This window comes from Pimephales promelas, unplaced genomic scaffold (genome assembly GCF_988280905.1).
Source record: "Pimephales promelas unplaced genomic scaffold, fPimPro1.hap1.1 HAP1_SCAFFOLD_95, whole genome shotgun sequence".
NCBI classification, from domain to species: domain Eukaryota; kingdom Metazoa; phylum Chordata; class Actinopteri; order Cypriniformes; family Leuciscidae; genus Pimephales; species Pimephales promelas.
Window position 1 is genome coordinate 16,664 of NW_028297324.1, and position 24,717 is coordinate 41,380.

At 39.7% G+C, this 24,717-nt stretch overlaps 4 protein-coding genes across 7 annotated transcripts; 1 reads left to right on the forward strand and 3 right to left on the reverse strand.

The window, feature by feature from the left end:
- Positions 1-336: 336 nt before the first annotated feature.
- LOC120491976 (thymidine kinase, cytosolic) lies at positions 337-3,577 on the forward strand. Its single transcript, XM_039690018.2, has 7 exons — positions 337-499; positions 591-622; positions 1,269-1,382; positions 1,460-1,553; positions 1,637-1,726; positions 1,891-2,010; positions 3,052-3,577. Exons 1-7 carry the CDS (start codon positions 434-436, stop codon positions 3,232-3,234), a joined length of 699 nt encoding a protein of 232 aa, XP_039545952.2. The 5' UTR covers positions 337-433; the 3' UTR covers positions 3,235-3,577.
- An 813-nt stretch (positions 3,578-4,390) lies between these two features.
- Positions 4,391-10,293, reverse strand: LOC148960815 (synaptogyrin-2-like). Its single transcript, XM_089128194.1, has 4 exons — positions 10,094-10,293; positions 7,761-7,998; positions 5,584-5,720; positions 4,391-4,809 (listed from the first exon to the last, which is right to left on the reverse strand). Exons 1-4 carry the CDS (start codon positions 10,196-10,198, stop codon positions 4,564-4,566), a joined length of 726 nt encoding a protein of 241 aa, XP_088984320.1. The 5' UTR covers positions 10,199-10,293; the 3' UTR covers positions 4,391-4,563.
- Positions 10,294-10,607: 314 nt separating this feature from the next.
- LOC120491975 (Fc receptor-like protein 5) lies at positions 10,608-21,324 on the reverse strand. Of its 3 annotated transcripts, XM_089128189.1 has the most exons (11): positions 20,737-21,324; positions 20,620-20,646; positions 19,528-19,839; positions 16,927-17,199; positions 16,071-16,340; positions 14,200-14,499; positions 12,201-12,302; positions 12,074-12,098; positions 11,890-11,953; positions 11,216-11,284; positions 10,608-10,978 (listed from the first exon to the last, which is right to left on the reverse strand). In XM_089128189.1, exons 1-11 carry the CDS (start codon positions 20,972-20,974, stop codon positions 10,922-10,924), a joined length of 1,737 nt encoding a protein of 578 aa, XP_088984315.1. In that variant the 5' UTR covers positions 20,975-21,324; the 3' UTR covers positions 10,608-10,921. The 3 variants fall into 3 exon arrangements, with proteins under 3 accessions (XP_088984315.1, XP_088984317.1, XP_088984316.1); XM_089128191.1 differs by lacking the exon at positions 14,200-14,499; XM_089128190.1 differs by lacking the exon at positions 11,890-11,953.
- Positions 21,325-21,416: 92 nt separating this feature from the next.
- LOC148960816 (uncharacterized) lies at positions 21,417-24,119 on the reverse strand. 2 transcript variants are annotated; one of them, XM_089128192.1, is made up of 5 exons: positions 23,821-24,119; positions 23,352-23,645; positions 22,366-22,500; positions 22,261-22,285; positions 21,417-22,178 (listed from the first exon to the last, which is right to left on the reverse strand). In XM_089128192.1, the coding sequence occupies exons 1-5, from the start codon at positions 24,032-24,034 to the stop codon at positions 22,097-22,099; spliced, it is 750 nt and encodes a 249-aa protein (XP_088984318.1). In that variant the 5' UTR covers positions 24,035-24,119; the 3' UTR covers positions 21,417-22,096. The 2 variants fall into 2 exon arrangements, with proteins under 2 accessions (XP_088984318.1, XP_088984319.1); XM_089128193.1 differs by having other exon boundaries at positions 21,417-22,175; positions 23,821-24,118.
- Between the last annotated feature and the right edge of the window lie 598 nt (positions 24,120-24,717).

The following is a 24,717-nucleotide window of genomic DNA, read 5'->3' on the forward strand; positions in this document are numbered from 1 at the left end:
AATTGAACTGGATTGGTGGGTATTAAACGCAAATAAAATTTAGACAACAAAAAGGCAGTTTGTACCCACTTAATGATCTCTTTGTTAATTTTCTTAATTTCTAAAGCACTTTTGTTTACATTCCCGCCTGAACGCTTCCTCATGCCGAGGAACTTCCCCCACTCACTGTGACATCAGCAGAGGCATCAGTCATTTAGAAAAACAATGCATAGGCGGCAACCAATCAAATCACAGGAGCTCATCAGCGCTCATTTTGATTTGTAGATCTGTTCACTGATGCGCGCGCCCTCGATCATGATTGGTCCTTAAGAACGTGACGCTACAGGAACTATAAAACTACTAACTGGCGGTGGCGGGACGTTCAAATCCTGCTGTAAGTCACACTGTATGTCGAGATAACCATAAAACAGAAGAAACACTCACTCACAAAGACATGGATTGTTTGAATGTGGCGAAGATTTTACCCAATTCCCCGCGGAAGACAACAGGACAGATCCAGGTGCGTGACTTTTGTAACGTTTTTGTTGTGGATTTGAAGCTTAAATGTAAATATTAATGACATCATCAATATCTCTTTGTCATGTTTTCAGATTATTTTCGGACCGATGTTCTCAGGAAAAAGGTGAGCGATTAAATCCCCATTACATTCGTAAAATATGAATTATGACTGTTAAAACTTACTCTGGTAAACTATGTTTTGGTTCAGCGGAATGGCGCCAAATGCAGATTCAGGCGCGAGACTCCCAGTGTAAATACTTATATGTAAATACTATCCTAGTTTTCTACTATCCTAGACGTCACAAGCTGTGTCGATAATAAAAGCACGTCATTGTTCTGAGGAAAGTGTCATTGTTGGGTTTAACTGTGTGAGAATCCGCTGAATAAACACAAGCGCTGTGATCCACTCCTCACATCACGGTCTGTCAGACTCTAGAGTCGCTTTCTGATGATGGATATATGAAGAGTTCAGATGCAAAAGCCTCTAAATGCCATTTGAACTTTTCTTCTTTAATGATGCTTTTTATCAAACTTGTATATTTAAGTTCAGTAATTTCACTTAAATAACAATTAATAGGTAATTATCATTGCCATTTAAGTGAAATCACTGAACTTAAATATACAAGTTTGATAAAAAGCATCATTCTAGAAGAAAATTTCAAATGGCATTTAGAGGCTTTTGCATCTGAACTCTTCATATGCAGTTTACATCAAACCAGTGACTCTTGAAGTATTGATGTGTGTGTGTGTGTGTGTGTGTGTGTGTCCAGCACGGAGCTGATGAGGCGTGTGAGGAGGTTCCAGGTCGCCCAGTATTCCTGTTTGCTCATCAAATACGCCAAAGACACTCGCTATTCTCAGACGGGGATGGCCACTCATGACAAGTAAGATCGAAGCACTGGACGTGTGTGTGTTCCTGTGTTTAGGCCAGGGTGTGTGAAACTGGTGTGTGTGTGTGCAGGAGTATGATGGAGGCGGTTCCTGCTAGTCTTCTGCGTGATGTTCGGTCTCGGGCTCTCCAGGCGTGTGTGATCGGCATCGACGAGGGACAGTTTGTACGTGTCCATCATCATGACGTTCTCAGTCTCGTGTTATGGTTTATGAGTTCTTCAATAATTCAGATCTTTGGCTTTTGCAGTTTCCAGACACCGTTGAGTTCTGTGAAGAAATGGCCAACATGGGGAAAACCGTCATAGTGGCAGCGCTTGATGGAACCTTCCAGAGAAAGGTGTGTGTGTGTGTGTGTAGATGTATACTTCAGAGCTTTACCTTAACTTTTTTGCACATAGCACTGGTGTAGTTTGTTATATTTATTAATATATACATTTGATAATTTTACATACGTTTTATTCTCTGAGCGATGTTGCTGACCTTTGACCCTTGTGTGCACAGCCCTTTGGGAACATCCTGAATCTGGTTCCTCTGGCGGAGAGTGTGGTGAAGCTGAACGCCGTGTGCATGCAGTGCTTTAAAGAGGCCGCTTACACCAAGAGACTGGGCTCTGAGAAAGAGGTACACACACACACACACACACACACACACACACCTTCACAGCAGAAGCGATTTGTGTCATCCTCACCCTGCACTGTAAAGTGCTCTGTTCACTCACTTAATTTTACATATTACATATATCATGATATGTTATTATAGCGATACTCCAAGACGCACTGTTTAAGGTTTTTTTTTTTATATATATATATATATATATTCTTTTTTTTTAATGCTGAATTTGGTTTTACATTGTGTGTGTAAATGAATAGACTTGGACTTGCTGCTGGAAACCCAATAGAGACACCAGAATACACACATTCATGATACTGAAGCTGAAAACAGAATTATTTTAGTAATATATTTTTTAGTCGAATATATTCATTTCACTACGGAGGCGTATTGCGTTCACTTGAAGAAAAAAAATCTACTCTGTTTTTCTGAATTAACGAGTTAATTTTTCATGAGGAAAAAAATTTGTTCTGTTTTTCTGAATTAACGAGTTAATTTTTCTTGAGAATTTTTTTTGCTGTTTTTCTGAATTAATGAGTTAATTTTTCATGAGAAATTTTTTTTTTGCTGTTTTTCTGAATTAATGAGTTAATTTTTCGTGAGAAAAGTTTTTGCTCTGTTTTTAGAGCAAAAAAAAAAATTCCATGAAAAATTTACTCGTTAATTCAGAAAAAGAGCAAAAACTTTTTTTCTCATGAAAAATTAACTCATTAATTCAGAAAAACTGAGCAAATTTTTTTTCTCATGAAAAATTAACTCGTTAATTCAGAAAAACAGTAGATTTTTTTTTTCTTCAAGTGAACGCAATACGCCTCTGTATATCACTGACTAGATATATGTAAAATAATGTAGGCCACATTATAATGGTAACATCAGACATCTGGCATTATCAGGACCCACCAATATTCCCCCATTGCATTATTATACATGATATTCAACATGTTTCTGGAAACTTTCTCACAGAGATGTTTCATTTTGGGTGAACTATCCACAAGACGTATTGCTGCACGCGTGTGTTGTGATATATTGTGACCGTTATCCATTGGTGATCAGGTGGAGGTGATCGGCGGGTCTGATAAATATCACGCTGTGTGTCGGGTGTGTTACGGAGATCTGATGACGAGTAAAGAGAACCGAGACCCGATGCGAGACGAGACGCCGCCACATCACGTGACGTCTGGGAAACCTCTGGATCACGGCGCGACACGCAAGCTCTTCGCTTCCCTTCACCTCTGAACACGACTGTTACGACCTGAGCACTTGGTGTGTGTGTGTGTGTGTGTGTGTGTGTCGTCTGCTGTTGATTTCCTGTAAATAATAACGTGAACTTCTTGATCCAGCTAAATATTGTGTTTGTATCTTCACATCCTTTGAACGTATTTTAATATAAATGATCTTAATCTATTTAAATGTCTAACGAGACCAGCTGACATCCTGAAACACTGCCATGGAAGTGATGTTTATTATCATTAAAACATTTTTCTTTTTACATTGATCATTTTCTGCTCACTAGGAATTTGGTACATGAAGTTTTAATTCAACAGATGCATGTTAATAAAATAGACACTTCTCAATCAAAGACTTGTTTGTTTTAATTTAGAAATGCAACCAGTGTTTGTTAGTAAGTGCAATAGAAATAACTGTAATCTGGTTATGCAGAGACAACACCTGAAAACATGTGAACACACAATAAATAATAACAAAATTGACAATCCTGATGTATTAATGTTGCTGTATATCATCTAAGCTTTTTTCTGCCATGGCAAAAAACGAATTGGAAAGCTTTTTATTTTCTAAAATTCAGATTTATTTAATTTTTAAAGGAATTGTATACTTTTATCTAGGATGCATTAAATTGATCAAAAGTGATATTTATGTAATGTTACAAAAGATAGTTTTTCAGAAATGCTGTTCTTTTGAACTTTCAAGTCATCAAAGAATCTTAAATAAAATGTATGTTTCTACAAAAATAATATTGATAATTATAAACATTTCTTGATCATCAAACCCTCATATTTGAGTGATTTGTGAAGGGTCATGTGACACTGAAGACTGGAGTAATGATGATAAATTACACTTTACTGGATATTCACAGAGAACAGATGATTTTTATAATTATTGACTTTTTTTTACTGTATTTTAAGCAAATAAACGCAGCCTTGAGCAGAAGAGACTCAAACCTTTGAAAGCTAGAGGATATCTTGGATTTTATAATTGTTTTATCCCGTGGCAGAGAGAGCAGTTTCCAGAGGAGCAGAACACACTAGTCCGGACAGATGAACCAGCATCAGTGTGTGTGTCCGTGGGTCCACACACAGTCAATCACATGTTTCTGATGATCTTTATGTTCCGCCACATTCCCACTCATTAACAAATCACAAAAACACTGCTGTGATTGGAGGAGTGTGAGCGACGGATCGGCTTCACTTTATTCCAGCTCATCAGTGCAAATCTCAACTCGTCTACACAACAAAACACTATTTACACATTACGGCCACATTGGAAAAGCACAGTCAGACTCCTATTGGCCGCCAGCCAATTTCGTTGGCCTGTGGGCGGGGCTTGTCAGTAGACGGGCGGCTGGTACCGGTTCTGGTCGGACGGGTTGGGGTTCGGGATGAACGGCGGCTGCTGGTACACGTCTGGCCCGGTGTTCTGGAAGGACGGGTAAGTGGGCGGAGCATAAGGGGGGGTGATGTCAGTGGGCGGAGCATAAGGGGAAGTGACGTCAGTGGGCGGATCGGCGTATCTCCGGCTCACGTCTCCAACGCCCTGACGAAACCTCACCAGAGCGAAGTAAGTCAACGCCCCCTGAGGACGAGAGATTCGACTGTCAATCAACGGCTGCAAGTGGGATTTCATGATCGGTTAACCCTCTGTGCTCTTCCGGCATTTTTGTACGTTTGTGTTTTTACTTCATCGGAATGCTAGGAAACTTTGGTAAAGGTTCTGAGCGCACAAAAATCATAGACATGATTTGAAAAGGTTTAATGGTCCTGAATAAACAGTCCCACTTGTGTCGGATATTAGTGCATTGGAAATGAATGAGACGAGTGTCCTCTAGTGGAAGCATCTGGAACTGCAGCCACACACAGTCTCTCTGCAACATGGCATCATGACTTTTGAATAAACACACACACGCCACTTTCAAGTCAAATGGCGTGTTATCTATACGCATTTTGAGCTATCCGCGTGTATCGCGTCTCACTGAAAGATCAGCACACACTGGTGGACATTTATGGCTTAGGGTTAAAATAAAACAAGATTTAGAAAATATATATTTCATATAAAATTATTTGTGTGCATTTTTCATAAGAAAAAAAAAGTAACAGAATTTTACATTTATTGTTGACTTTCTTTAAACTTTTTTCCGTTCAGCAATGATCTGCCGAGTGCGTGTTTGAGAAGAGAATCTGATTATGATTTACCTCAGTTTAAGTTGTTCAGGTCTACGCTCAAAACGTGAATAAATGGATTATAAATCCAGCGTATATATAATGTAGTACCATAAAAATACTAAATAAAATAAAATATAGTACATTATTTTTTATATATTTAAAAAAAAATGTGTAATGTTTCACTCACCCAGGACGCGAGGGAGAAGAAGGAGAAGGCGATGACGGCGTGGGCCCCGTCTGTGGGGATGCCGCTGGTGTCGAGGGTCTTCGTCCACTGATCGGCCGTCAGACAGAAACACACAAACCACAGGAAGGTCCAGGCACCTGATCAGAGGAAGTGATGCGTCATTCACAATTACATAGGTGACATATTACCCTTTTCACAAGATGTAATATAAATCTATGGCGTAAATGAACGAATCTTTTTCCGAGTCAATTTGTTCGTTGAATGAACCAAATGACTCGAAAAAAGATTTGTTCATTTTGATGAACGGGTTCGAACAGGAGAGTCACGAACGCGCATCAAAGAACAGAGCAAGGCGAGCATTTGAGGATATAAAACTTTTTTTTTTTAAATGGCAGATTGTTTCGCTTGATAAGACCCTTATTCATCGTCTGGTGTCGTTTAAAGCCCTTTGAAGCTGCATCTGAAACTCTCATTTGGACCTTGAACCGTTTGGTTCCCATTGAAGTCCATTATATGAAGAAAATCCTGGAATGTTTTCATCAAAAACCTTCATTTCTTTTCGACTGAAGAAATAAAGACGTGGACATCTTGGATGACACGGGGCGAGTAAATTATCAGCAAAAGGGTTTTTTTAAAGTTAGCTAATCCTTTAATGCATCATTGCTGAATATGGTATAAGCTATATCATAAACATGTTCTAATAAAATGTTTTTTATGGTTTGTTTTAGATAAATTTAATAACCCCTGGTATAAACTTTTGACATCCCACCCACTCGCACAGGAAGACGGCGATGCAGAAACCACACAACTACGTGTTTCACTTTCACAGGACGTTCGTCTGAAACTGATGACTCTAGACGAACAGGTCGTGTGTAAACACACCACAGAGGAACACAGACACTGAACACACACGTGACACACACACACACACACGACAAACTAAACCTTGGAGATCTTCTCTAGCTCTTTCCATCCACCTATTTTAGGCACAATTTGGGAGATTGCATGAAAAAAATGTGCATAAATTCTACAAATGTGGATAAAAAAACGCATGACTTTTATTTTATCTAATAAGAAGACGTGCACATAAACTACGACGGAAACTGAATAAAACCCTCAAACCTCATGTCACTTTTTTTAGTACCTCAATGTTGCTACACTTTATATATATATATGGCTTTCTTTATTTATATAATTTATTCTTCATCTTTTTGTAAATCTAATTCTGTTGTCTTCATGAATGTTTCCATTAACCCCTGAAGGGATGTGCTAAAAATGACAGTAAAGTTGACTAGGATTGGATAACTGGAGGAACAGCGGACCAATGGCGTCGCAGAGTCTCTAATGTTGGTTTGGTAATTGTGTGTAATTCTCCAGAAGCGTCTCACACACACACACACACACTGTAAACAAATATTGATGGTTTAACTTAAAAAAGTAAGTAAGCTGGTTGCCTTAAAATTTTAAGTTCATTGAACTGGAAAATGTGAGTTAATACAATGAAGGAGATTAATTTAGCCACCAGAAACTCAAAATTATATGTTATCTGAACTAAATAAATTATTTAAGTTGATTTGACAAAAGAAAAAAATGTTGTGATTACTACACTGTAAAAAAATATTGTTGGTTTAACTTAAAAAAGTAAGTAACGCGGGTTGCCTGACAATTTTAAGTTGATTGAACTGGAAAAAGTGAGTTAATACAATGAAGGAGATTAATTTAACCATCAAAAACTCAAAATAATAAGTTATCTCAAATAAATAAATTATTTTAAAGTTGATTTGACCAAAGAAAATATGTTGTGATAATAAATCTTGAAATATTTTTTACATCGTTCCCGAACGCTAGAGAACACGACAGCGCTTACTGACTTTCGACTGACGCTCGACACACTCATTTATGATGGAGGGAAAGAACACCATTGTAGAAACTTAGTTTTATTACTCATGTTTTTGCACCAGTTTTCCAATAAAGTGCAGATTCTGTTCTCGTGAACACATGTTGTTTAGGTTTTGAATAATATAGATGTGTGCAGGCGTGTCTTTCTTTTATGACCTCATCAAATAACTCATCTGGCCTTAAATTCATAATACAGAATTATTGGTCGCTTCCATGTGAACTGGAATCATGCGTGTCTCTGAACAGAGGAGGACAGGAGAACGTTTACGTCGCCTCACCTGAGAAGCCCAGATCGGCCAGCACGACGTACTTGCGCTCCTCAGCGCTGCTCATCGACGGCAGGAGAGCATCAGCCAATAGGAAGCCTATACACGCCAGGAATGCGATGACGCCGATTCCCACACAGTAACGACACACTCCGTCGTTCCCGTTGAAGACACACTTCACGTCGGCATCAGTCGAGGCGTTCACGTAACCTTCAGCGGTTATGGAGGCAAACACCACGATGGAAAACACCTGGCGGAGGGAAGTGAGGCCTGCATCACAGATCAGACCACAACGCAGAAATAAAAGCAAAACCAACAAAAATAACGTTTCCCATTAAGTTATACAAATGTTAATCTGTCTTTTTTTTATGTGACACCGTGTCCTAAGCACACATGTTAAGATAAGATTCCAGTCACAAGCAAAAAAAATCTATCAAAGCTCACAGCCAATCAGAACAGTGTGTGGGCGGAGTCTCTCTGCAGGTGCACTACATTCGCAACCAAATAGATATGTACATAATCAAGTTTATAAAAAATTCACAATTTTAACATTATTAAAAATACATACTAAGTGATTTAGTCTGACAATCGTTGTCAATAGAACAAGATCAAGGTTTAAGGTGAACTGTAACATTCGGTACGGCTATGAATGATATTCAAACACTTTAAACATTAAATAACGCACATATTATTACTGTAATTGTTTATTCGTATTTGTTTATTGTTCAAACCTCACCAAAATCCCCAAATGATAACCCATTATATTATTAAAATATAAATACAGTAGTCAACATTTGAAGTGGATAAAAACCTGAATTTTGAACAAAACCCGGACAACTTGGATTCACTTTTTTGATCCACTTCAAATGTTGACTACTGTAACTATTTTTAAGCTTGGTTTAACCCATTATAACCCCACCCACAAACTGAACTGGAGGTTTTGATTGGTGAACTTTTGCTACTTTTCAATGTACTTTTGGGTGAAAAATAAATTTATTGAATTTGAATAGTTTATTTGATTAATTTCCCACAATTTAACTATACTGACAATAAAACTACTGTAATGAGAGTAGTTGTAATAATAAGTGATGGAAACATTGAGAGAAAGCAGTCGCTGCAAAAGTGTCCCACAAGGCTCATGAAAGACTCGCACACAAACCAAACTTCATAATCCCAGCAGTGCTCTCATGTTACCTGCCATCTGCTGTGTTTACATGTCATCAGCACTGGGACGGGGGACATTCTGTACTGGTGTACTATCACACGACACACACCATCACAACACACACACCACTGACCTGAATGCTCATGCGACTGGAGAGTCCGACTCAAACACACTGCTGTGTGCAAATGTGTGACGCTACGCTAGTAAACAAATTACACTGAAGAAATCTAGACATGGTTGACAAGGTCACCTGATGCACACACACACACACACACACACAGGACGAGATATGAATCAGCTCTTGCTGACTGTTTCACAGTGTCTGTGGAAAGTCCCTTCGCTGGAAAGTGGATCATGGTTGGGTAAGGGTTAATTCACCCAAAAATGAGAATGATCCCATAAGTTAATCAACTTTAAGCCATCCTAGATGTATATGACTTTCTTCTTTCAGCCAAACACAATTGAGAGTTGTATTAAACTGCTTCCCAGCTTTATAATAAGAGTAAATGGTGCATGAGATTTCAGAAGCCCCAAAAAAGTGCATCCATCCATCATAACAGAACCAGTGTGATTATAGCTCATATTTCATGAAGTTATAAATATGGACATTTTGCTTCACTTCAGAAGGCCTTCATTAGTCGTATGGATTACTTTTATGATGGATGGATGCACTTTTTAGGGCTTCACATTTATTTTTAATGTTAATGTCTTAATGTTTAATATCGTTTTAGATCCTTCAGAGAACATTCAAATGAAACATTCCCATAATGTCTGAAGAATGATGCTACGTTGTCAACACGTCTTTAAAACATTTTTTTTTTAAACAAACCGGAAGTTTTTAGATAATATTCAGAAATAACATTTTCATAACTTAATGGGAAACATTTTTGTTAACTGGGATTTACATTTAATGTTGATTCAATTCATTTCGACATGTGCAGTTTATCAATAGTGAAACTACTTCAAAAGCAGTTCTTACAGGAAAAACAAGATATTTCAGTCGCTAATAGCACTGCTGCACTGTCCTACTTTTATACTATTAAAACGTGCAATGAAAATTAGCACAAGTTCAAAACATCATTAAAGCAGTAAAAAAGTGCCACAAACGCCCGAATGACTCAATGATTTATATTCCCAGATTATTGATCGCAATGAGTTGAAGCTGACACATGTCACTCACCCAGCTGAGGACTCGTATGATAGTTTGAGGCTGTTTGATGAATTTGATGAGATCGAATCCCGCTCCTGCGAGAGAGGCTCCGTACGCCACACTGTTCGACTCCATCGGTGAAACAAACACACACACTCACGCGCACACACGTGCGCGCGCCCGACAGCTGAAAACACAACACCGACACACACCACCACCGGTGCAGCTGCTTCCTCAGACACTGGTGTCAGTCAGATTCGCGAATGAGTCGTTCTTCAGAACCGGCTCTTTTTGATGATTCAGATGAACGCAATGAGCGGTTTATTAACAACAAAAAACTGTTCAAAAGAACCGACTCTCCAAAATGATTCGAACTTTTCGACGCCGCTGCACAGAGTGAAAATCCAATACGGTTAAAGTTGACACTAAACATTCCGTTAGTTTAATGTTTAATAATAAACAGTTGATTAGGATATTAAAACACAATGATGACGTTCAATGCTACCCACAATCTAACACACACAAATAAAAGTGATGCAGTACATACAAATCATCTGTTTTAATGTTATTAAAATGAACGCTGTTGGGTTTATCAAAACATACACATTTTTATTTATTTGTGATCTTCCCTCCACAAACCCACACAGACTCGTTTGAATCTGACAGTAGACACATTGTTGGCTGGCCTGGTCTTCGCTTCTGATTGGTCAGTCATGTCGACCCATGAGTGCTTGTCTATTGTCTCGCTTTGAATAAACCTTTGTCTTCGTCAGAATAACACGTGACAAATCAGTGAAGATATGCTTGTGTCTGTGGGAAACCAACCAGGTCAGGTTTAACGGATTAAAATCCATGAAATTATTTTGAGACAGCGTCTTCATACAGGAGAGTTTCGTCCACAGATTCGTCTTCATCCTGTTAAACAGAAAGAAATGAACATAATCTTAGTCGAAGGGGAACGTTCTTTAATGTGACTCGTTTAAGAACGTTCATTCAAAAAAAAAAATTCCAATAATATTTAAAGAATGATAAAATTGAATGAACCTTCACAGAACCAAGAAAAACTGAGATAGAAAAAACTAGAAACTGCATTCGAACTCTAGTGGAGATTCTGCTTCAGATTCAGAAAACAAATGAATTAATAAATAATACCTCAGCAGAATCACTCATTCTGTCAGCGAGGACGACGTCTTCCTCATAACCCTCCAACATCTCCTCAAACTAAAGAACACACAAACTCTTTTATCTAGTGAGCTTCCTATCGAGACAGTATTATAAGAACGCAAAATATGCACATTCTGTCTTTCATGGATCATGCAAACCTACCCAGAATGCATTGTGATTAACTCTATGATTAATCACATCCAAGATAAACGTTTTTTGTTTGTTTATATAGCCTACATGGAAATATTTCTTAAATATTCATACATGCATTGTGTGTATTTATAAATGAAGAGTTCAGATGCAAAAGCCTCTAAATGCCATTTGAAATTTTCTTCTAAAATGACCATTTTTATCAAGCTTGTATATTTAAGTTCAGTAATTTCACTTAAATAACAATTAATAGGTAATCTTAATTGCCATTTAAGTGAAATTACTAAACTTAAATATACAAGCTTGGTAAAAATGATCATTTTAGAAGAAAATTTCAAATGGCTCTTCAAATAATTATACACAGTTTACATGCATATATTATGTAAACACAAACTTTTATTTTGGATGTGATTAATGGTTTCACAGCCCTAGAGATTATAAACATACAAATTTGATAATAGTCTAATTATGAACTTAAACAGAAGCAGTGTAAATGCATCCATCCTCCTCACTGGATAATTATCCTCCTCCTCCTCCTCCTCTTCGTCTTCAGGTTTAACAGCGATCTCCATTCTTCTGCGTTGTTTAATGAGTATTGCATAAAGAAGCACACACACACACACACACACACACAAATAGCTCAGTTGGATGTAATGCTAGATTTATGAATCTGTCAAATTAAAAAAGAAAACTCACAAGTGTTTTCCTGAATATCTTCTTCCTGAAATGACAAATTACATAATTAGTAATCATCATTTGATTAATTCAAACAATTGATCCTTGCATTTAAACAGTTAAATGATGAGTGGCATGATAAACTCACGGAGAACGACTCCATACACACAGCAAGCCATCACAACCACGTTCAGCAGAGCGAAGCAGCTCAGGACCACCAGCACCAGCGCAGGAGACACGCGGTTCAGGACTGCACACGACAACACAACAGCAATCATGAACACAATGAACTATGAGGAAACAGTCCATTGGGTCATTCTTCAAGTTCAAACATTATCGACACTTTTAAATCTTCTCTGACACTAGAAACATTTACAAAAATGTACAAAAAAAACCATTTAAAAACATTTAAAGACCAGATAACGTTGAACAAACGTTGCAATAAAGTTACTAGAAGAACGTTTGTTCATAACTTTGAGAGAACCTTCACTCAACGTTCCCTGTTATAGTTATTTCATTTTATTACCTTATTCTTTCTAAATAATTTTTTTAAAATTCATCAAATAAATTAAATATTATTTTAAATGAGTATATCATAAAGGGAAATTATAAATATGCAATATAGTTTTTTTATATATATTTTTGAATTTGTCAAAATTGTAATTATGTCACTTTATTCTTCATATGTCATATATATTATTATTATTCATATATATTATTATGTTTATTATATATATATATATATATATAATATTATATTATAAATATTATATTATATCTCGGCGAAAAGTCAAACCATCGACGCCAAATTTTTATCGAGTGGAGAAGCGAGATACAGCCCCCAGAAGCGCCCGCTGAAGCGAAAAACGAAAACTCAACATATCTCGACGAAAACTCAACCTATCATAGGGTAAGGGCAATCATCTTCCTTGGATTAATTCAGAACTTATTAGTGTCTTTAGGCAAAGGGACAAAGCATGGACAAAATTTCGTCAGATAAGAAGTAATGTTGATTGGGAAGTTTCTAGGCATTTGAGAAATTCGAGCAAGACAAAAAAACTAGAAATGCAAAGTCTAATTACTATAAAGAATGTCTTTCTCTCCATTATAAAAATCCTAAACAATTCTGGAATAAAATTAAAAACATTATTAATACATCAAATAAACATTCAGTTAATCAAATTAGTGTCCCGTTAGAGTGTCCCCCGGTGTTTAATAATGATCTAAGAACATTAGTAAATATTATTAATACATCGGTCATGACACTTTTTTTGGAAACATTTAGTTGTTGTTTTTTTTGTTTTTTTTTTCTTGTTTTTTTGTGTGGTGTATGTACTGTTGTTGGGCCTGGAGCCTGTAATAAAGTTTGTGTGTGTGTGTGTGTTGGACGTTCATCTAATGTTTTTTTCTTTTTTTATGTTTCAGAGAATATTCAGAAGTAACGTTCCCATAATGTTGGAAGAATTATACTTCGGAACGTTCACATAAAAAAAAAACATTTTAAAATGTTTTAAAACGTTCAGAGATCATTCAGAAATAACGACTTTATAGGGAACATCAGCAAAACGTAATCATTTTGTTAGCTGGACATCCAAAAATGGTTTATTTTTGTACTTTTTATAGAAACGTCTTGTTCAGATTGAATTGCAGCCAAATTTACCATCCAGTTCAGAAGCTTTGTCTTATTATAGTCCCCCTGTAGTCGATCATTGTATCCCTTAAAACTCCTCTTTGATCACCAAAATGATACCATATTTAAACGTTTTTTCCTTGAAAAGATGTCTTCATGCTTTCAAATAGATTAAATGTAACTCGACACCTCATTTAGTATGCACGGTTCTATGAATATGCAGATGAGCCCCGCCTCCACTCACTCACTCAGTGGTTGACGATCACACGTTGATCTGATTGGTTACAAGGTGGTTTGTGACGTCAGAAAGCGTGTTTTTGAGACTGTCTTTGGTTTTAAGGGGGAAATACTCAACAATGCTGTCACTTATGAACTTACACATGGTTTAAGCGTATTAAAAACACCACATACACACATAAACTACATTAAAGCTGGATTTACACCACAGGGGGACTTTGATTTAGCCTGATAATAAACTGATATAGCTGAGTGTGTTGTTGGGTGTGAAGCTTCATACCCTCTTCACTGATCAGCATCTTGGCGCTGCGGACGCTGGTTCTGTTGTCGAAGCGGTCCGAAGCTTCGCAGTGGTAAAAGCCAGCGCTGTCCGGACCCACAGACAGAGCCAGAACCGAGTCGTCGGACCAGGCCACCGCATAGAAACCTCCTCGGCCCTCCAGCCTGGTGCTGTTCAGGAACCAGCGGTACTGTGGGAACGTCCCCCGCTCAACCTTACAGAGCAGAACCAGACCGACCACCCGGAAGTCCCGTCCGGTGTGTGTGACGGGCCTCACCGTTACAGCGCCGCCGACAGACTCTGTGTGTGAGAGGAACACATCTGTACATGCAATACTGAGAAGCACTCAGAGTTCACTTCAGAATTAAAATTTACTGATAATTTACTCTCATCATCCGAGATGTTCATGTGTTTCTTTCTTCAGGGGAAAAGAAATGAAGGTTTTTGAGGAACACACTCCAGGATTTCTCCATATAGTGTCTTCAATAGAGTGCCGAAGTGATGACGTCACTTTGTAGGACGACTCAGAAGCTAGCGGCGCACGGGTTCCCTCGGTCGAAAAGCAATGCATTTCCCCCATAGACTTTTGGAAAATCGCAAAAAATAAGATCTGTGTTCAACAAAGAGTTGTGACCCTTACACGTTTTGTCTAGCAAGATAATCTTTACAAGTTAATCCAAAATTTATACATTTTGAAGCCTATATAAAGATTTTAAAAAACACAATCAGACACAATAAAGTTTAAAAAACCACAAGCAGGTTATAACTGTGTATTCTGTGTCAGAGATCAAAACGTGAAAATATTTAGAGGGTTTGTTCACCACAGACCTTATTTCAGGCCATTTAGCAAAAATCCATTCAAAAATCCCATAGACTTTAGAGCGAGGGAACCGTAGTGCTAAAATGCTAACTCACTTGGCCTACAGAGTGACGTCGTAACTTCGGCACTCAATGGGGTCCAACAGGTCGAAGGTCAGATGTGAGTTTCAAAGTCTCGACACGATCCAGCCGACGAATAAGAGTCTTTTACAACGACATTTACAACAAAATACGCATTTATATACTTTATAAGCACTAATGCTGGTCCTGCTCGAGCTGTGATGAAAGGTCACGTGTGTTCCGGTTCAGAAATAGAGTAGAGCGAAAAAATCTCATTTTCTACTCCAACTTAAAATAATCTGACATCGTTGTTTTACCATTTATTTTATTTTATTAATGCCGTTTGACTCTTTGCACGTCTGCTCTGTCTGTTCCTACACCTACGTCACACTTGACCTTTCAACCTAATCACATAATGTGTGTCGCATCACAGCTTGAGCTAGACCAGCATTAGAGGTTATAAAGTATATAAATGTGTATTTTGTTGTAAATGTCGTTGTAAAAGACTCTTATTCCTCGGCTGGATCGTGTCGAGACTTTGAAGCTGCACTGAAACTCACATCTGACCTTCGACCTGTTGGACCCCATTGAAGACACTATTCAAGACACTATAGATCATTTCACAAGATGTAAACAACACTGGTCCAGAAACACTTCCTGTTTCAGTTTGTAACTGTTTTCTTTATTTCACATGTAAAGAAAACATCTTAAAGATGTTTGTTTAACTTTTTGATTCAGTTTTAAATGTTCTGTTGGTTGTATTTTATCCCAGCTTTTATGTAGTGTTAAAAAAACTGAAACAGGAAGTGCTTCTGGACCAGTGTTGTTTACATCTTGTGAAATGGTCTATATGGAGAAACCCTGGAGTGTGTTCCTCAAAAAACTTCATTTCTTTTCCACTGAAGAAAGAAAGACATGAAGATCTTGGATGCCGTGAATAAATGATGAAATGTTAATTCTGCAGGGACGGCTCCTGTGACGGAGCTACACACCCACGGTCAGGTTCAGCGGGTCACTCAGAGCCCAGTTGCCCTCGTTGCTGGCGTTGCATCTCACGCGACCCGTGACCCGGGTCAGCTCGACCGGCACATGGAAGATCGCGCTGGTTCCTTCAGTGGTGCTCATCGTGATGACGTCGGTGTCGTTCAACAGGCTGAAGTTGATTAACGGAGATCCTTTCACAGACCGGCACGTGACGACGGCTCTAAAACCGACGTCAAGCTTCGCCACCTCGAGGGAGATCTCAGGCTTCGACACGTACTCTAGAAGAAAAAACGTTTTTAACGCCATTAAACTGATCAAAAGTGACATTTATAATGTTACAAAAGATTCCCTTTCAAATAAAAGCTGTTTTTTTTAACTTTCCATTCATCAAAGAATCCTGGAAAATAAAATGAAAATAAGATTATCATAAATTGGGAACACTTTACAATAACGTTCATTAGTTAACATGAACTACAGCATTTATTAATCTAAGTTAATATTAATTTCAACATTTGCTTATACTTTATTAACATTAAAGGTTGTATTAGTTAACATAAATTAATGCACTGTGAACTGACATGAACAAACAATGAACAGCAGGATTATTATTATTAACTAACATTAACAAAGTTTGTTAATACATTAATGATCCTTATTGTAAAGTGTTACTCATAAATGTGTGTTGATCATCAGATCCTCATATTAGAGTGATTTCTGAAGGGTCATGTGACACTGTAATGATGTTGAAGATCACAGGAATAAATTACACTATTTACTATATATTCACATAGAGAAGAGATTTACTGTATTTTTTTAATCAAATAAACACACTTTTGTGCGCTGATTAATGTTTATCCATTATACCTTTGACCTGCACAGATATGACATCACTGGAGTTGAAGGTTGTCGAGTCATTGAATCGGTTTGATGCCACACACTTATAATCGCCTGTGTGTTGCACAGAGAGCCGGTGTATGATCAGTGTGTCACCAGTCGTGTCGTACGGCCTTTCGTTCCAAAGCCACTCGTAGGAGACGTCTGTCCCTCTGCTCTCTCTGCACCGGAGGGTCAAAGTTTGTCCTTCCCACACGGCATCACTGGCGGGACGAGGAGCGATTCTCACGCCCTCCACCGGGACTGCAGAACAAACCACTAAAACACTCAGGGGATCAGGGGCGGAGATTGGTAGGATTAGGGGTGGGGTTAGGGATCAGTGGGTGGGGATGGGTAGGATTAGGGATCAGTGGGCGGAAATTGGTAGGATTAGGGGTGGGGTTAGGGATCAGTGGGTGGGGATGGGTAGGATTAGGGATCAGTGGGCGGAGATTGATAAGATTAGGGGTGTGGTTAGGGATCAGTGGGCGGAGATTGGTAGGATTAGGGGTGGGGTTAGGGATCAGTGGGTGGGGATGGGTAGGATTAGGGGTGTGGTTAGGGATCAGTGGGTGGGGATGGGTAGGATTAGGGATCAGTGGGCGGAGATTGATAAGATTAGGGGTGTGGTTAGGGATCAGTGGGTGGGGATGGGTAGGATTAGGGATCAGTGGGCGGAGATTGGTAGGATTAGGGGTGGGGTTAGGGATCAGGTGGCGGAGCTGGGTAGGTTTAGGGGTGGGGTTAGGGATCAGTGGGTGGGGATGGGTAGGATTAGGGATCAGTGGGCGGAGATTGATAAGATTAGGGGTGTGGTTAGGGATCAGTGGGTGGGGATGGGTAGGATTAGGGGTGGGGTTAGGGATCAGTGGGCGGAGATGGGTAGGATTAGGGGTGGGGTTAGGGATCAGTGGGTGGGGATGGGTAGGATTAGGGGTGTGGTTAGGGATCAGTTGGGTGGGGATGGGTAGGATTAGGGGTGTGGTTAGGGATCAGTGGGTGGGGATGGGTAGGATTAGGGATCAGTGGGCGGAGATTGATAAGATTAGGGGTGTGGTTAGGGATCAGTGGGTGGGGATGGGTAGGATTAGGGATCAGTGGGCGGAGATTGATAAGATTAGGGGTGTGGTTAGGGATCAGTGGGTGGGGATGGGTAGGATTAGGGATCAGTGGGCGGAGATTGGTAGGATTAGGGGTGGGGTTAGGGATCAGGTGGCGGAGCTGGGTAGGTTTAGGGGTGGGGTTAGGGATCAGTGGGTGGGGATGGGTAGGATTAGGGATCAGTGGGCGGAGATTGATAAGATTAGGGGTGTGGTTAGGGATCAGTGGGTGGGGATGGGTAGGATTAGGGATCAGTGGGCGGAGATTGATAAGATTAGGGGTGTGGTTAGGGATCAGTGGGTGGGGATGGGTAGGATTAGGGATCAGTGGGCGGAGATTGGTAGGATTAGGGGTGGGGTTAGGGATCAGGTGGCGGAGCTGGGTAGGTTTAGGGGTGGGGTTAGGGATCAGTGGGTGGGGATGGGTAGGATTAGGGATCAGTGGGCGGAGATTGATAAGATTAGGGGTGTGGTTAGGGATCAGTGGGTGGGGATGGGTAGGATTAGGGGTGGGGTTAGGGATCAGTGGGCGGAGATGGGTAGGATTAGGGGTGGGGTTAGGGATCAGTGGGTGGGGATGGGTAGGATTAGGGGTGTGGTTAGGGATCAGTGGGTGGGGATGGGTAGGATTAGGGGTGTGGTTAGGGATCAGTGGGTGGGGATGGGTAGGATTAGGGATCAGTGGGCGGAGATTGATAAGATTAGGGGTGTGGTTAGGGATCAGTGGGTGGGGATGGGTAGGATTAGGGATCAGTGGGCGGAGATTGGTAGGATTAGGGGTGGGGTTAGGGATCAGGTGGCGGAGCTGGGTAGGTTTAGGGGTGGGGTTAGGGATCAGTGGGTGGGGATGGGTAGGATTAGGGATCAGTGGGCGGAGATTGATAAGATTAGGGGTGTGGTTAGGGATCAGTGGGTGGGGATGGGTAGGATTAGGGATCAGTGGGCGGAGATTGATAAGATTAGGGGTGTGGTTAGGGATCAGTGGGTGGGGATGGGTAGGATTAGGGATCAGTGGGCGGAGATTGGTAGGATTAGGGGTGGGGTTAGGGATCAGGTGGCGGAGATGGGTAGGATTAGGGGTGGGGTTAGGGATCAGTGGGTGGGGATGGGTAGGATTAGGGATCAGTGGGCGGAGATTGATAAGATTAGGGGTGTGGTTAGGGATCAGTGGGTGGGGATGGGTAGGATTAGGGATCAGTGGGCGGAGATTGGTAGGATTAGGGGTGGGGTTAGGGATCAGTGGGTGGGGATGGGTAGGATTACGGATCAGTGGGCGGAGATTGGTTGGATTAGGGGTGTGGTTAGGGATCAGTGGGTGGGGATGGGTAGGATTAGGGATCAGTGGGCGGAGATTGGTAGGATTAGGGGTGGGGTTAGGGATCAGGTGGCGGAGATGGGAGGAGAACCACACACAGAAGGACTGGAGGAGAGTGTTTGAAAATATACTTTTGTACATTTATACTACAGTAGTTTTAAAGGGTTAATGAGATACCAATGACTTTGAGATCCAAGCCTTGACTGAGCGAGCTCTGGATATCTGTGTTGTTGTATCCGCTGGCCTTGCAGACGAGCCGACCGTCATGTTGTGTCTTGATAACCAGAGGAAAAGTGGCTATTTCTCCAGACAGAGAGCTGTGCTCCCCGATCATCTTCCCCGGGTTTGACTCGACATAGAGCTCGTATAGGACAGGCAACGAAGCCTGGATCCCAGGAATCTCGCAGTAGAAATCCTCAGTCGAACCGTTTAATGCAACGGACGGACCCATCAGATTCGGTTCATCAAGCTTGTGCTCATTCAGAGCTCCTGGAACAGAGGAAAAGAGTCGAGAACACACACACACACACACATCAAACAAATATGCTCTTCCTCAGTTTCTGTCTTGTTTTCCAGTACAAAATATCTAAACTTTCTTAAATCAAGATACATTTACAGGAGAAGAAACAAAATGACTGAAGATAACACGTGCTTTTTTTGAAAAATATATAAAAAATTATGCTTAAAAAAATAAATAAATAAAACATTCGCCAATGGGGTAATACAAATAATAATTTTGGGGGAAAAAAGGACCACTGTCAGATATTTTTCTTGTTTTAATAAGTCACATTATTTTTAGACAGTTTTCCAAAAACACAACTTAATCACATACGTAATTTTGCTTCTCGGGTAAATATGTGTGATTTAAGAATGCAAAGGAAAATGAGACAAACAGTGCAGTGCATCTTATTTAAAACTCTTAAAAATATCAGAATGTCATTGCATTTGATGACACATTTATTGGGTTTGAAATGATAATTCTGAAGAAGAAGACATTCAGTGTTGTTTTTGTTTGTAGTGGATCATAATTCAGGCAATAATGCAATTAAGTTCACAATTAACTCAGTGAGCAAACACAATTGCATTTTGCAGATGCTTTCATCCAAAGCAACTTGAATCGCATTCAATATTACAGTCAACATTGTCAAAATTTCGATTTTTCAGTTCATGCATTTATTGGGAACCTAAACACGTGATCTTGGCACTTTTTGGGGGTATTAAACACACACCATAATATAACCCAATTGGTAGGAAAAGAAAGCCACGTACCCGTCCTTGGACACAAGACAGAAATACCTGGTGGAAAAATATACATACATAAATGAAAAGAGACGTCAACAGACACAACATAAAAACATCCATCAGATATGAACAAGTTTCCTCCACCTATGAGAATCAGTGAAACATGCATCGACTCCATCCTCGCTGAATACCCAAACACCAGAATGATCTTTATATTAATGCAGCATGTGAACACACAAACACACTGAAGAACATGTCTCACTTCAACAGAGCTGATGGGATCCACCCTAAACACTCCATGTTTCGAGCACAGATAGGGCCGATGCCAATGCAAACCACACAACAACGAGGGAAGATTGTGGAGAACACATTGCATGAACATCTGAGATAAACTATGTACTGCCCATATTGTTAGTTATTGCAATAATACAGCAAAATTATAAACCGTTCATCATGTCATGGGTTATTCCCAGTGACACACATTCTGTTTAATTTAGTTTTAATAGGGCTTTTTCCATCTGAATGCACCAACAAAGTTAATGGTGAAGAAACCAAACAAGGACGATTTGAAAGTTTAGTGACCTCGAGTAAGTACCAACAGCACAACCTACTGGTGTAAAGTTGTAAATTAAAGTTAAAACCGATCATAAACTTACATTTATAGACCTCCTCTCATTTGCGATTTGTTAATTTTGAAACCAAATATTTGACGCTCTTGACATTTTGGCGGTTTTCCCGTAACTGCCTCAAACACGTGACGTGAACCGTTGACGAATAATAATAATAGCACGGAATAAACATGAATAACCTCAGAACTTCAGAAGAAGGTATGTTGAATTTTTAAGATACAGAAAGGAACCATCTCATCTAATCGTTCAGCCAGTGTTTTAAACGCTAAAAAGACGTCAAAAAAAAAAAACAGCTTGAAAACGACGTCGTCACATTTACCTCAGAAAAGTCATTAATTGATGTTTCATGATATTTCGTTTAAATGCGTACATTTTTACAACGATCTGGTGTAAAACATATATATTACTAAATATAAAACTGTTATGTGCAATACATGTTTACACTTGTTATCATCATCACCTAACATATATCTAACTGATAAGGTTCCCTGTTTTCTGTAAGAAAAATCTGCATACTGTACCTGATCTGCAAATGGATCAAATTGAGATCATAATACACCGAGTTCAAGAGCTTGTGAATCGCTTGAATCTTGAATTCTGTGTTAAAACCAAGCCCTTGTTTAAAAAAGTCCTTCAGATATTTATTTATTTATTTATCTTATCTATCTCTTTATTGTATTAATTAAAGCAAGATCAATTGCAACATTTGGTAAATTAAACATTTACTTGGTATATAAAAGCCTTACAATCTTAAAGATATGGCACATTTACAACAAAAAGTTTAGCTCCAACCATAATTAAATACATCTGAACCAGCGAATCAAGGTCTGCAGGATCACTATAGTGTGTTTGGAGCATGTCTTGTCTGGTCTGGTTTAGTCCGCAAAATTCACGATGAATGTTTTCATTTCCACAGTTTGAGGTTTAAATGAAACGTCAGCTGGAAAGTTCATTCTGCTGAGAAGAACAGAAGAGAGATTAGATTCGTTCTTTACACGGCATCACATCCAAATTAAGCTTTTGAGAGACTAAAACTCACGGCATCGCATCAGACTGGATCTCATCTGAAGGAGAAAGGAGAAAGAAAAGCATGTTAAAGACCTTGTGCCAAAAACACACGAAGAAACGTGTGGACTGAACTTACGTTTAATGCCATGTTTGCAGGAGTTGTTTCTGCGCTTGGTGCTCCAGAACAGAAAACACGAGGCTCCTACGATTACCATTGATAGGAAACCACAGAAAACTAACGCAATGACCTCCATGGGCGTCGCTGACAAATCTGTGCAAGAACATACGAAACCATCATCAAATTTCTTTAAAGTCACCATGAAATCAAAATGGACATTTTTTTAACGTAAAATTGCAGTGATTATTCTTCGAGTACGTTTACACGACAACACTATGCTTAAAACGGAGAAGTTTTCAGCATACAGACGACACCATTGTCTAAACGATCATGGGTTAGTGTTAGGGTTTAACTGTTCATTTACACCAAAAAAACGCTGTTGTATAGTAAATGAACAGTCAAAATCCATAAAATGTTTTAATTGAAAGCGGTGTCGCGTAAACAGCCCCTAAATGATTCGTCGGTGCACATCATCATTATTGTGTTAATAATGTTGAATCAGAATCTCTTCTCTTCTCTGATGATGAGGGCGGGGCTATAACCTGTCACTCACTTGAGATCAGACAATAGCAAACCACAACCATCCAACCAGCCAATCAACTCCCCACAGACACAATCAAGCCCCGCCCACGTTTGTTCTTGTTCCAGCAGCGTTTCACTCGACATACAACACTTTAGTGAAGAATCTGGAATTGATTTGATGGTTGGATGGTTGTGGTTTGGCCCAATTTAAACACTTCTGGAACAAGAACACATGTGGGCGGAGCCTGATTGTGTCTGTTGGGAGCTGATTGGCTGGTTGTGGTTTGTTATTGTCTGATCTAATGTGAGTGACAGGTCATAGCCCCGCCCTCGTCATCAGAGAAGTGAAGAGATGCTGCAAAGTTATTTTTACGTTATTCTGATAAATCATTTACAATACTGCAATATTCCATAAAAGCAAGAATTAGCGACTTTAAAGTCTTCCTTGATAATTCACAGGATGAGAAGAAACACACGCTTACCTGTCTTCTGTATGAAGACGTCCTCACTCTCCACCCAGATCGAGCTGTCGTTGAAGCTGTCCCTCGCCCTGCAGCGGTAATAACCAGAGCTGATGTCCGTGAGGAATAAGATCTGCCCGTTCTGCATCTCCATGTGAGCGTTGCCCCCTGGTGGAAGGGAGGAATGGTTCAGAGACCAGGAGAACGCGGGAAACGTTCCTCTATCGGGGAAGCATGTGAGCCGAGCCGCTGTCACCACTGCATCGACATCATAGAGGTATTTCACCATCACTCGCACAGCACCACCTACTGGAACTAACAAAACCAGGTTGAGAAACACGTTTGAAGGAAGAATAAGTCACTGTTTTGTGCCATCAAATGCCACCAAGTGTCATTTATTCCTGTGATCAAAGCTGAATTTATGAATGAAGGTAACTTGACTTGAGATTACCGCTGCCTTATTACATTAACTCAAACGAGACGCACTCACCCACGTGTAAATGCACAGGATCAGACAGAAGCTGCTGTGTTTCTGCCTGAGCTTTACATTGAGCCAGGCCCATATCCAGACCGAGAGAGACGGGCCGAACGGACCAGAACTCCAGCGAATCCACACGTTTCACATCCACTTCCTGTCCGTTCACCAGTAAGCTGAATGTCACAGGCGGAGACCCACGTGCCAAACGGCAGCTAACGTTGGCCATCAGGCTCGAGCCATTCAAGAAGACCACAAATGACAACTTGAGCGTCGAGATGTTCTCTGAAAATCATAAAACATGAAACCGGTTCTGAAATAGGATGTTTTTTTTTTCTTTTTTTAGAGAAACAGCATATTATTATTATTAAATTAGCTCAACAATCTAACTAAACATGCACAAAAACTTGCACTTTATAGCGGTCACTTGTTTCTGGTAAAATCTACCTCAAAATGAGCTAAAATTCACTTGCTAAGACTGAAGAAATTTCTTAAATAAAGATTTTATTTTTATTAAGAATTTTTTATTTTTTATTTTATAAATATTATATTTTTTTATAAATATAATAACAGATAAATAAATAAATGCATATTTTATGACTTTTTGTTAACACTTGTACAATAATATTCGTTAAACCCCTGGTCAGAGCCTGACTCCTCCACCCACTGGCAATATTTAAAAAATGCTGGAAAAGTGGGCAGAGCCCAGCGGAGGGGGGCGTGCACCTGAGACGCATCTCTTTGTATGGAACTTGCCTACGTCACCAACAACCGCTGTGTCACGTACCACCGCAAACATCCTGAAGAGGGCAGCACTAAGACGTTTTTACACCATATATTGTAAAAATAGAACACTTTATGAACAAATGCCAAAAAAGTTACTCGAATCAATGACTGGTATTAATAAAGATC

What these genes read in the sequence shown, in the direction of transcription:
- LOC120491976 (XM_039690018.2), top strand. Translation starts at nt 434, where the DNA reads ATGGATTGTTTGAATGTGGCGAAGATTTTACCCAATTCCCCGCGGAAG. An exon ending in AGACAACAGGACAGATCCAG is followed by an intron (nt 500 to 590) that starts GTGCGTGACTTT and finishes TCATGTTTTCAG; the next exon opens with ATTATTTTCGGACCGATGTT. An exon ending in ATGGAACCTTCCAGAGAAAG is followed by an intron (nt 1,727 to 1,890) that starts GTGTGTGTGTGT and finishes TTGTGTGCACAG; the next exon opens with CCCTTTGGGAACATCCTGAA.
- LOC148960815 (XM_089128194.1), bottom strand. Translation starts at nt 10,198, where the DNA reads ATGGAGTCGAACAGTGTGGCGTACGGAGCCTCTCTCGCAGGAGCGGGA. An exon ending in GGCCGATCTGGGCTTCTCAG is followed by an intron (nt 5,721 to 7,760) that starts GTGAGGCGACGT and finishes TCCTCTGATCAG; the next exon opens with GTGCCTGGACCTTCCTGTGG. An exon ending in TCTTCTCCCTCGCGTCCTGG is followed by an intron (nt 4,810 to 5,583) that starts GTGAGTGAAACA and finishes TCTCGTCCTCAG; the next exon opens with GGGGCGTTGACTTACTTCGC.
- LOC120491975 (XM_089128189.1), bottom strand. Translation starts at nt 20,974, where the DNA reads ATGTTCATGCAATGTGTTCTCCACAATCTTCCCTCGTTGTTGTGTGGT. An exon ending in TGTTTCACTGATTCTCATAG is followed by an intron (nt 20,647 to 20,736) that starts GTGGAGGAAACT and finishes TTTTTCCACCAG; the next exon opens with GTATTTCTGTCTTGTGTCCA. An exon ending in GAATGAGTGATTCTGCTGAG is followed by an intron (nt 10,979 to 11,215) that starts GTATTATTTATT and finishes TCTGTTTAACAG; the next exon opens with GATGAAGACGAATCTGTGGA.
- LOC148960816 (XM_089128192.1), bottom strand. Translation starts at nt 24,034, where the DNA reads ATGGCCAACGTTAGCTGCCGTTTGGCACGTGGGTCTCCGCCTGTGACA. An exon ending in CTGCAAACATGGCATTAAAC is followed by an intron (nt 22,286 to 22,365) that starts GTAAGTTCAGTC and finishes TTTCTCCTTCAG; the next exon opens with ATGAGATCCAGTCTGATGCG. An exon ending in ATCCAGTCTGATGCGATGCC is followed by an intron (nt 22,179 to 22,260) that starts GTGAGTTTTAGT and finishes TGTTCTTCTCAG; the next exon opens with CAGAATGAACTTTCCAGCTG.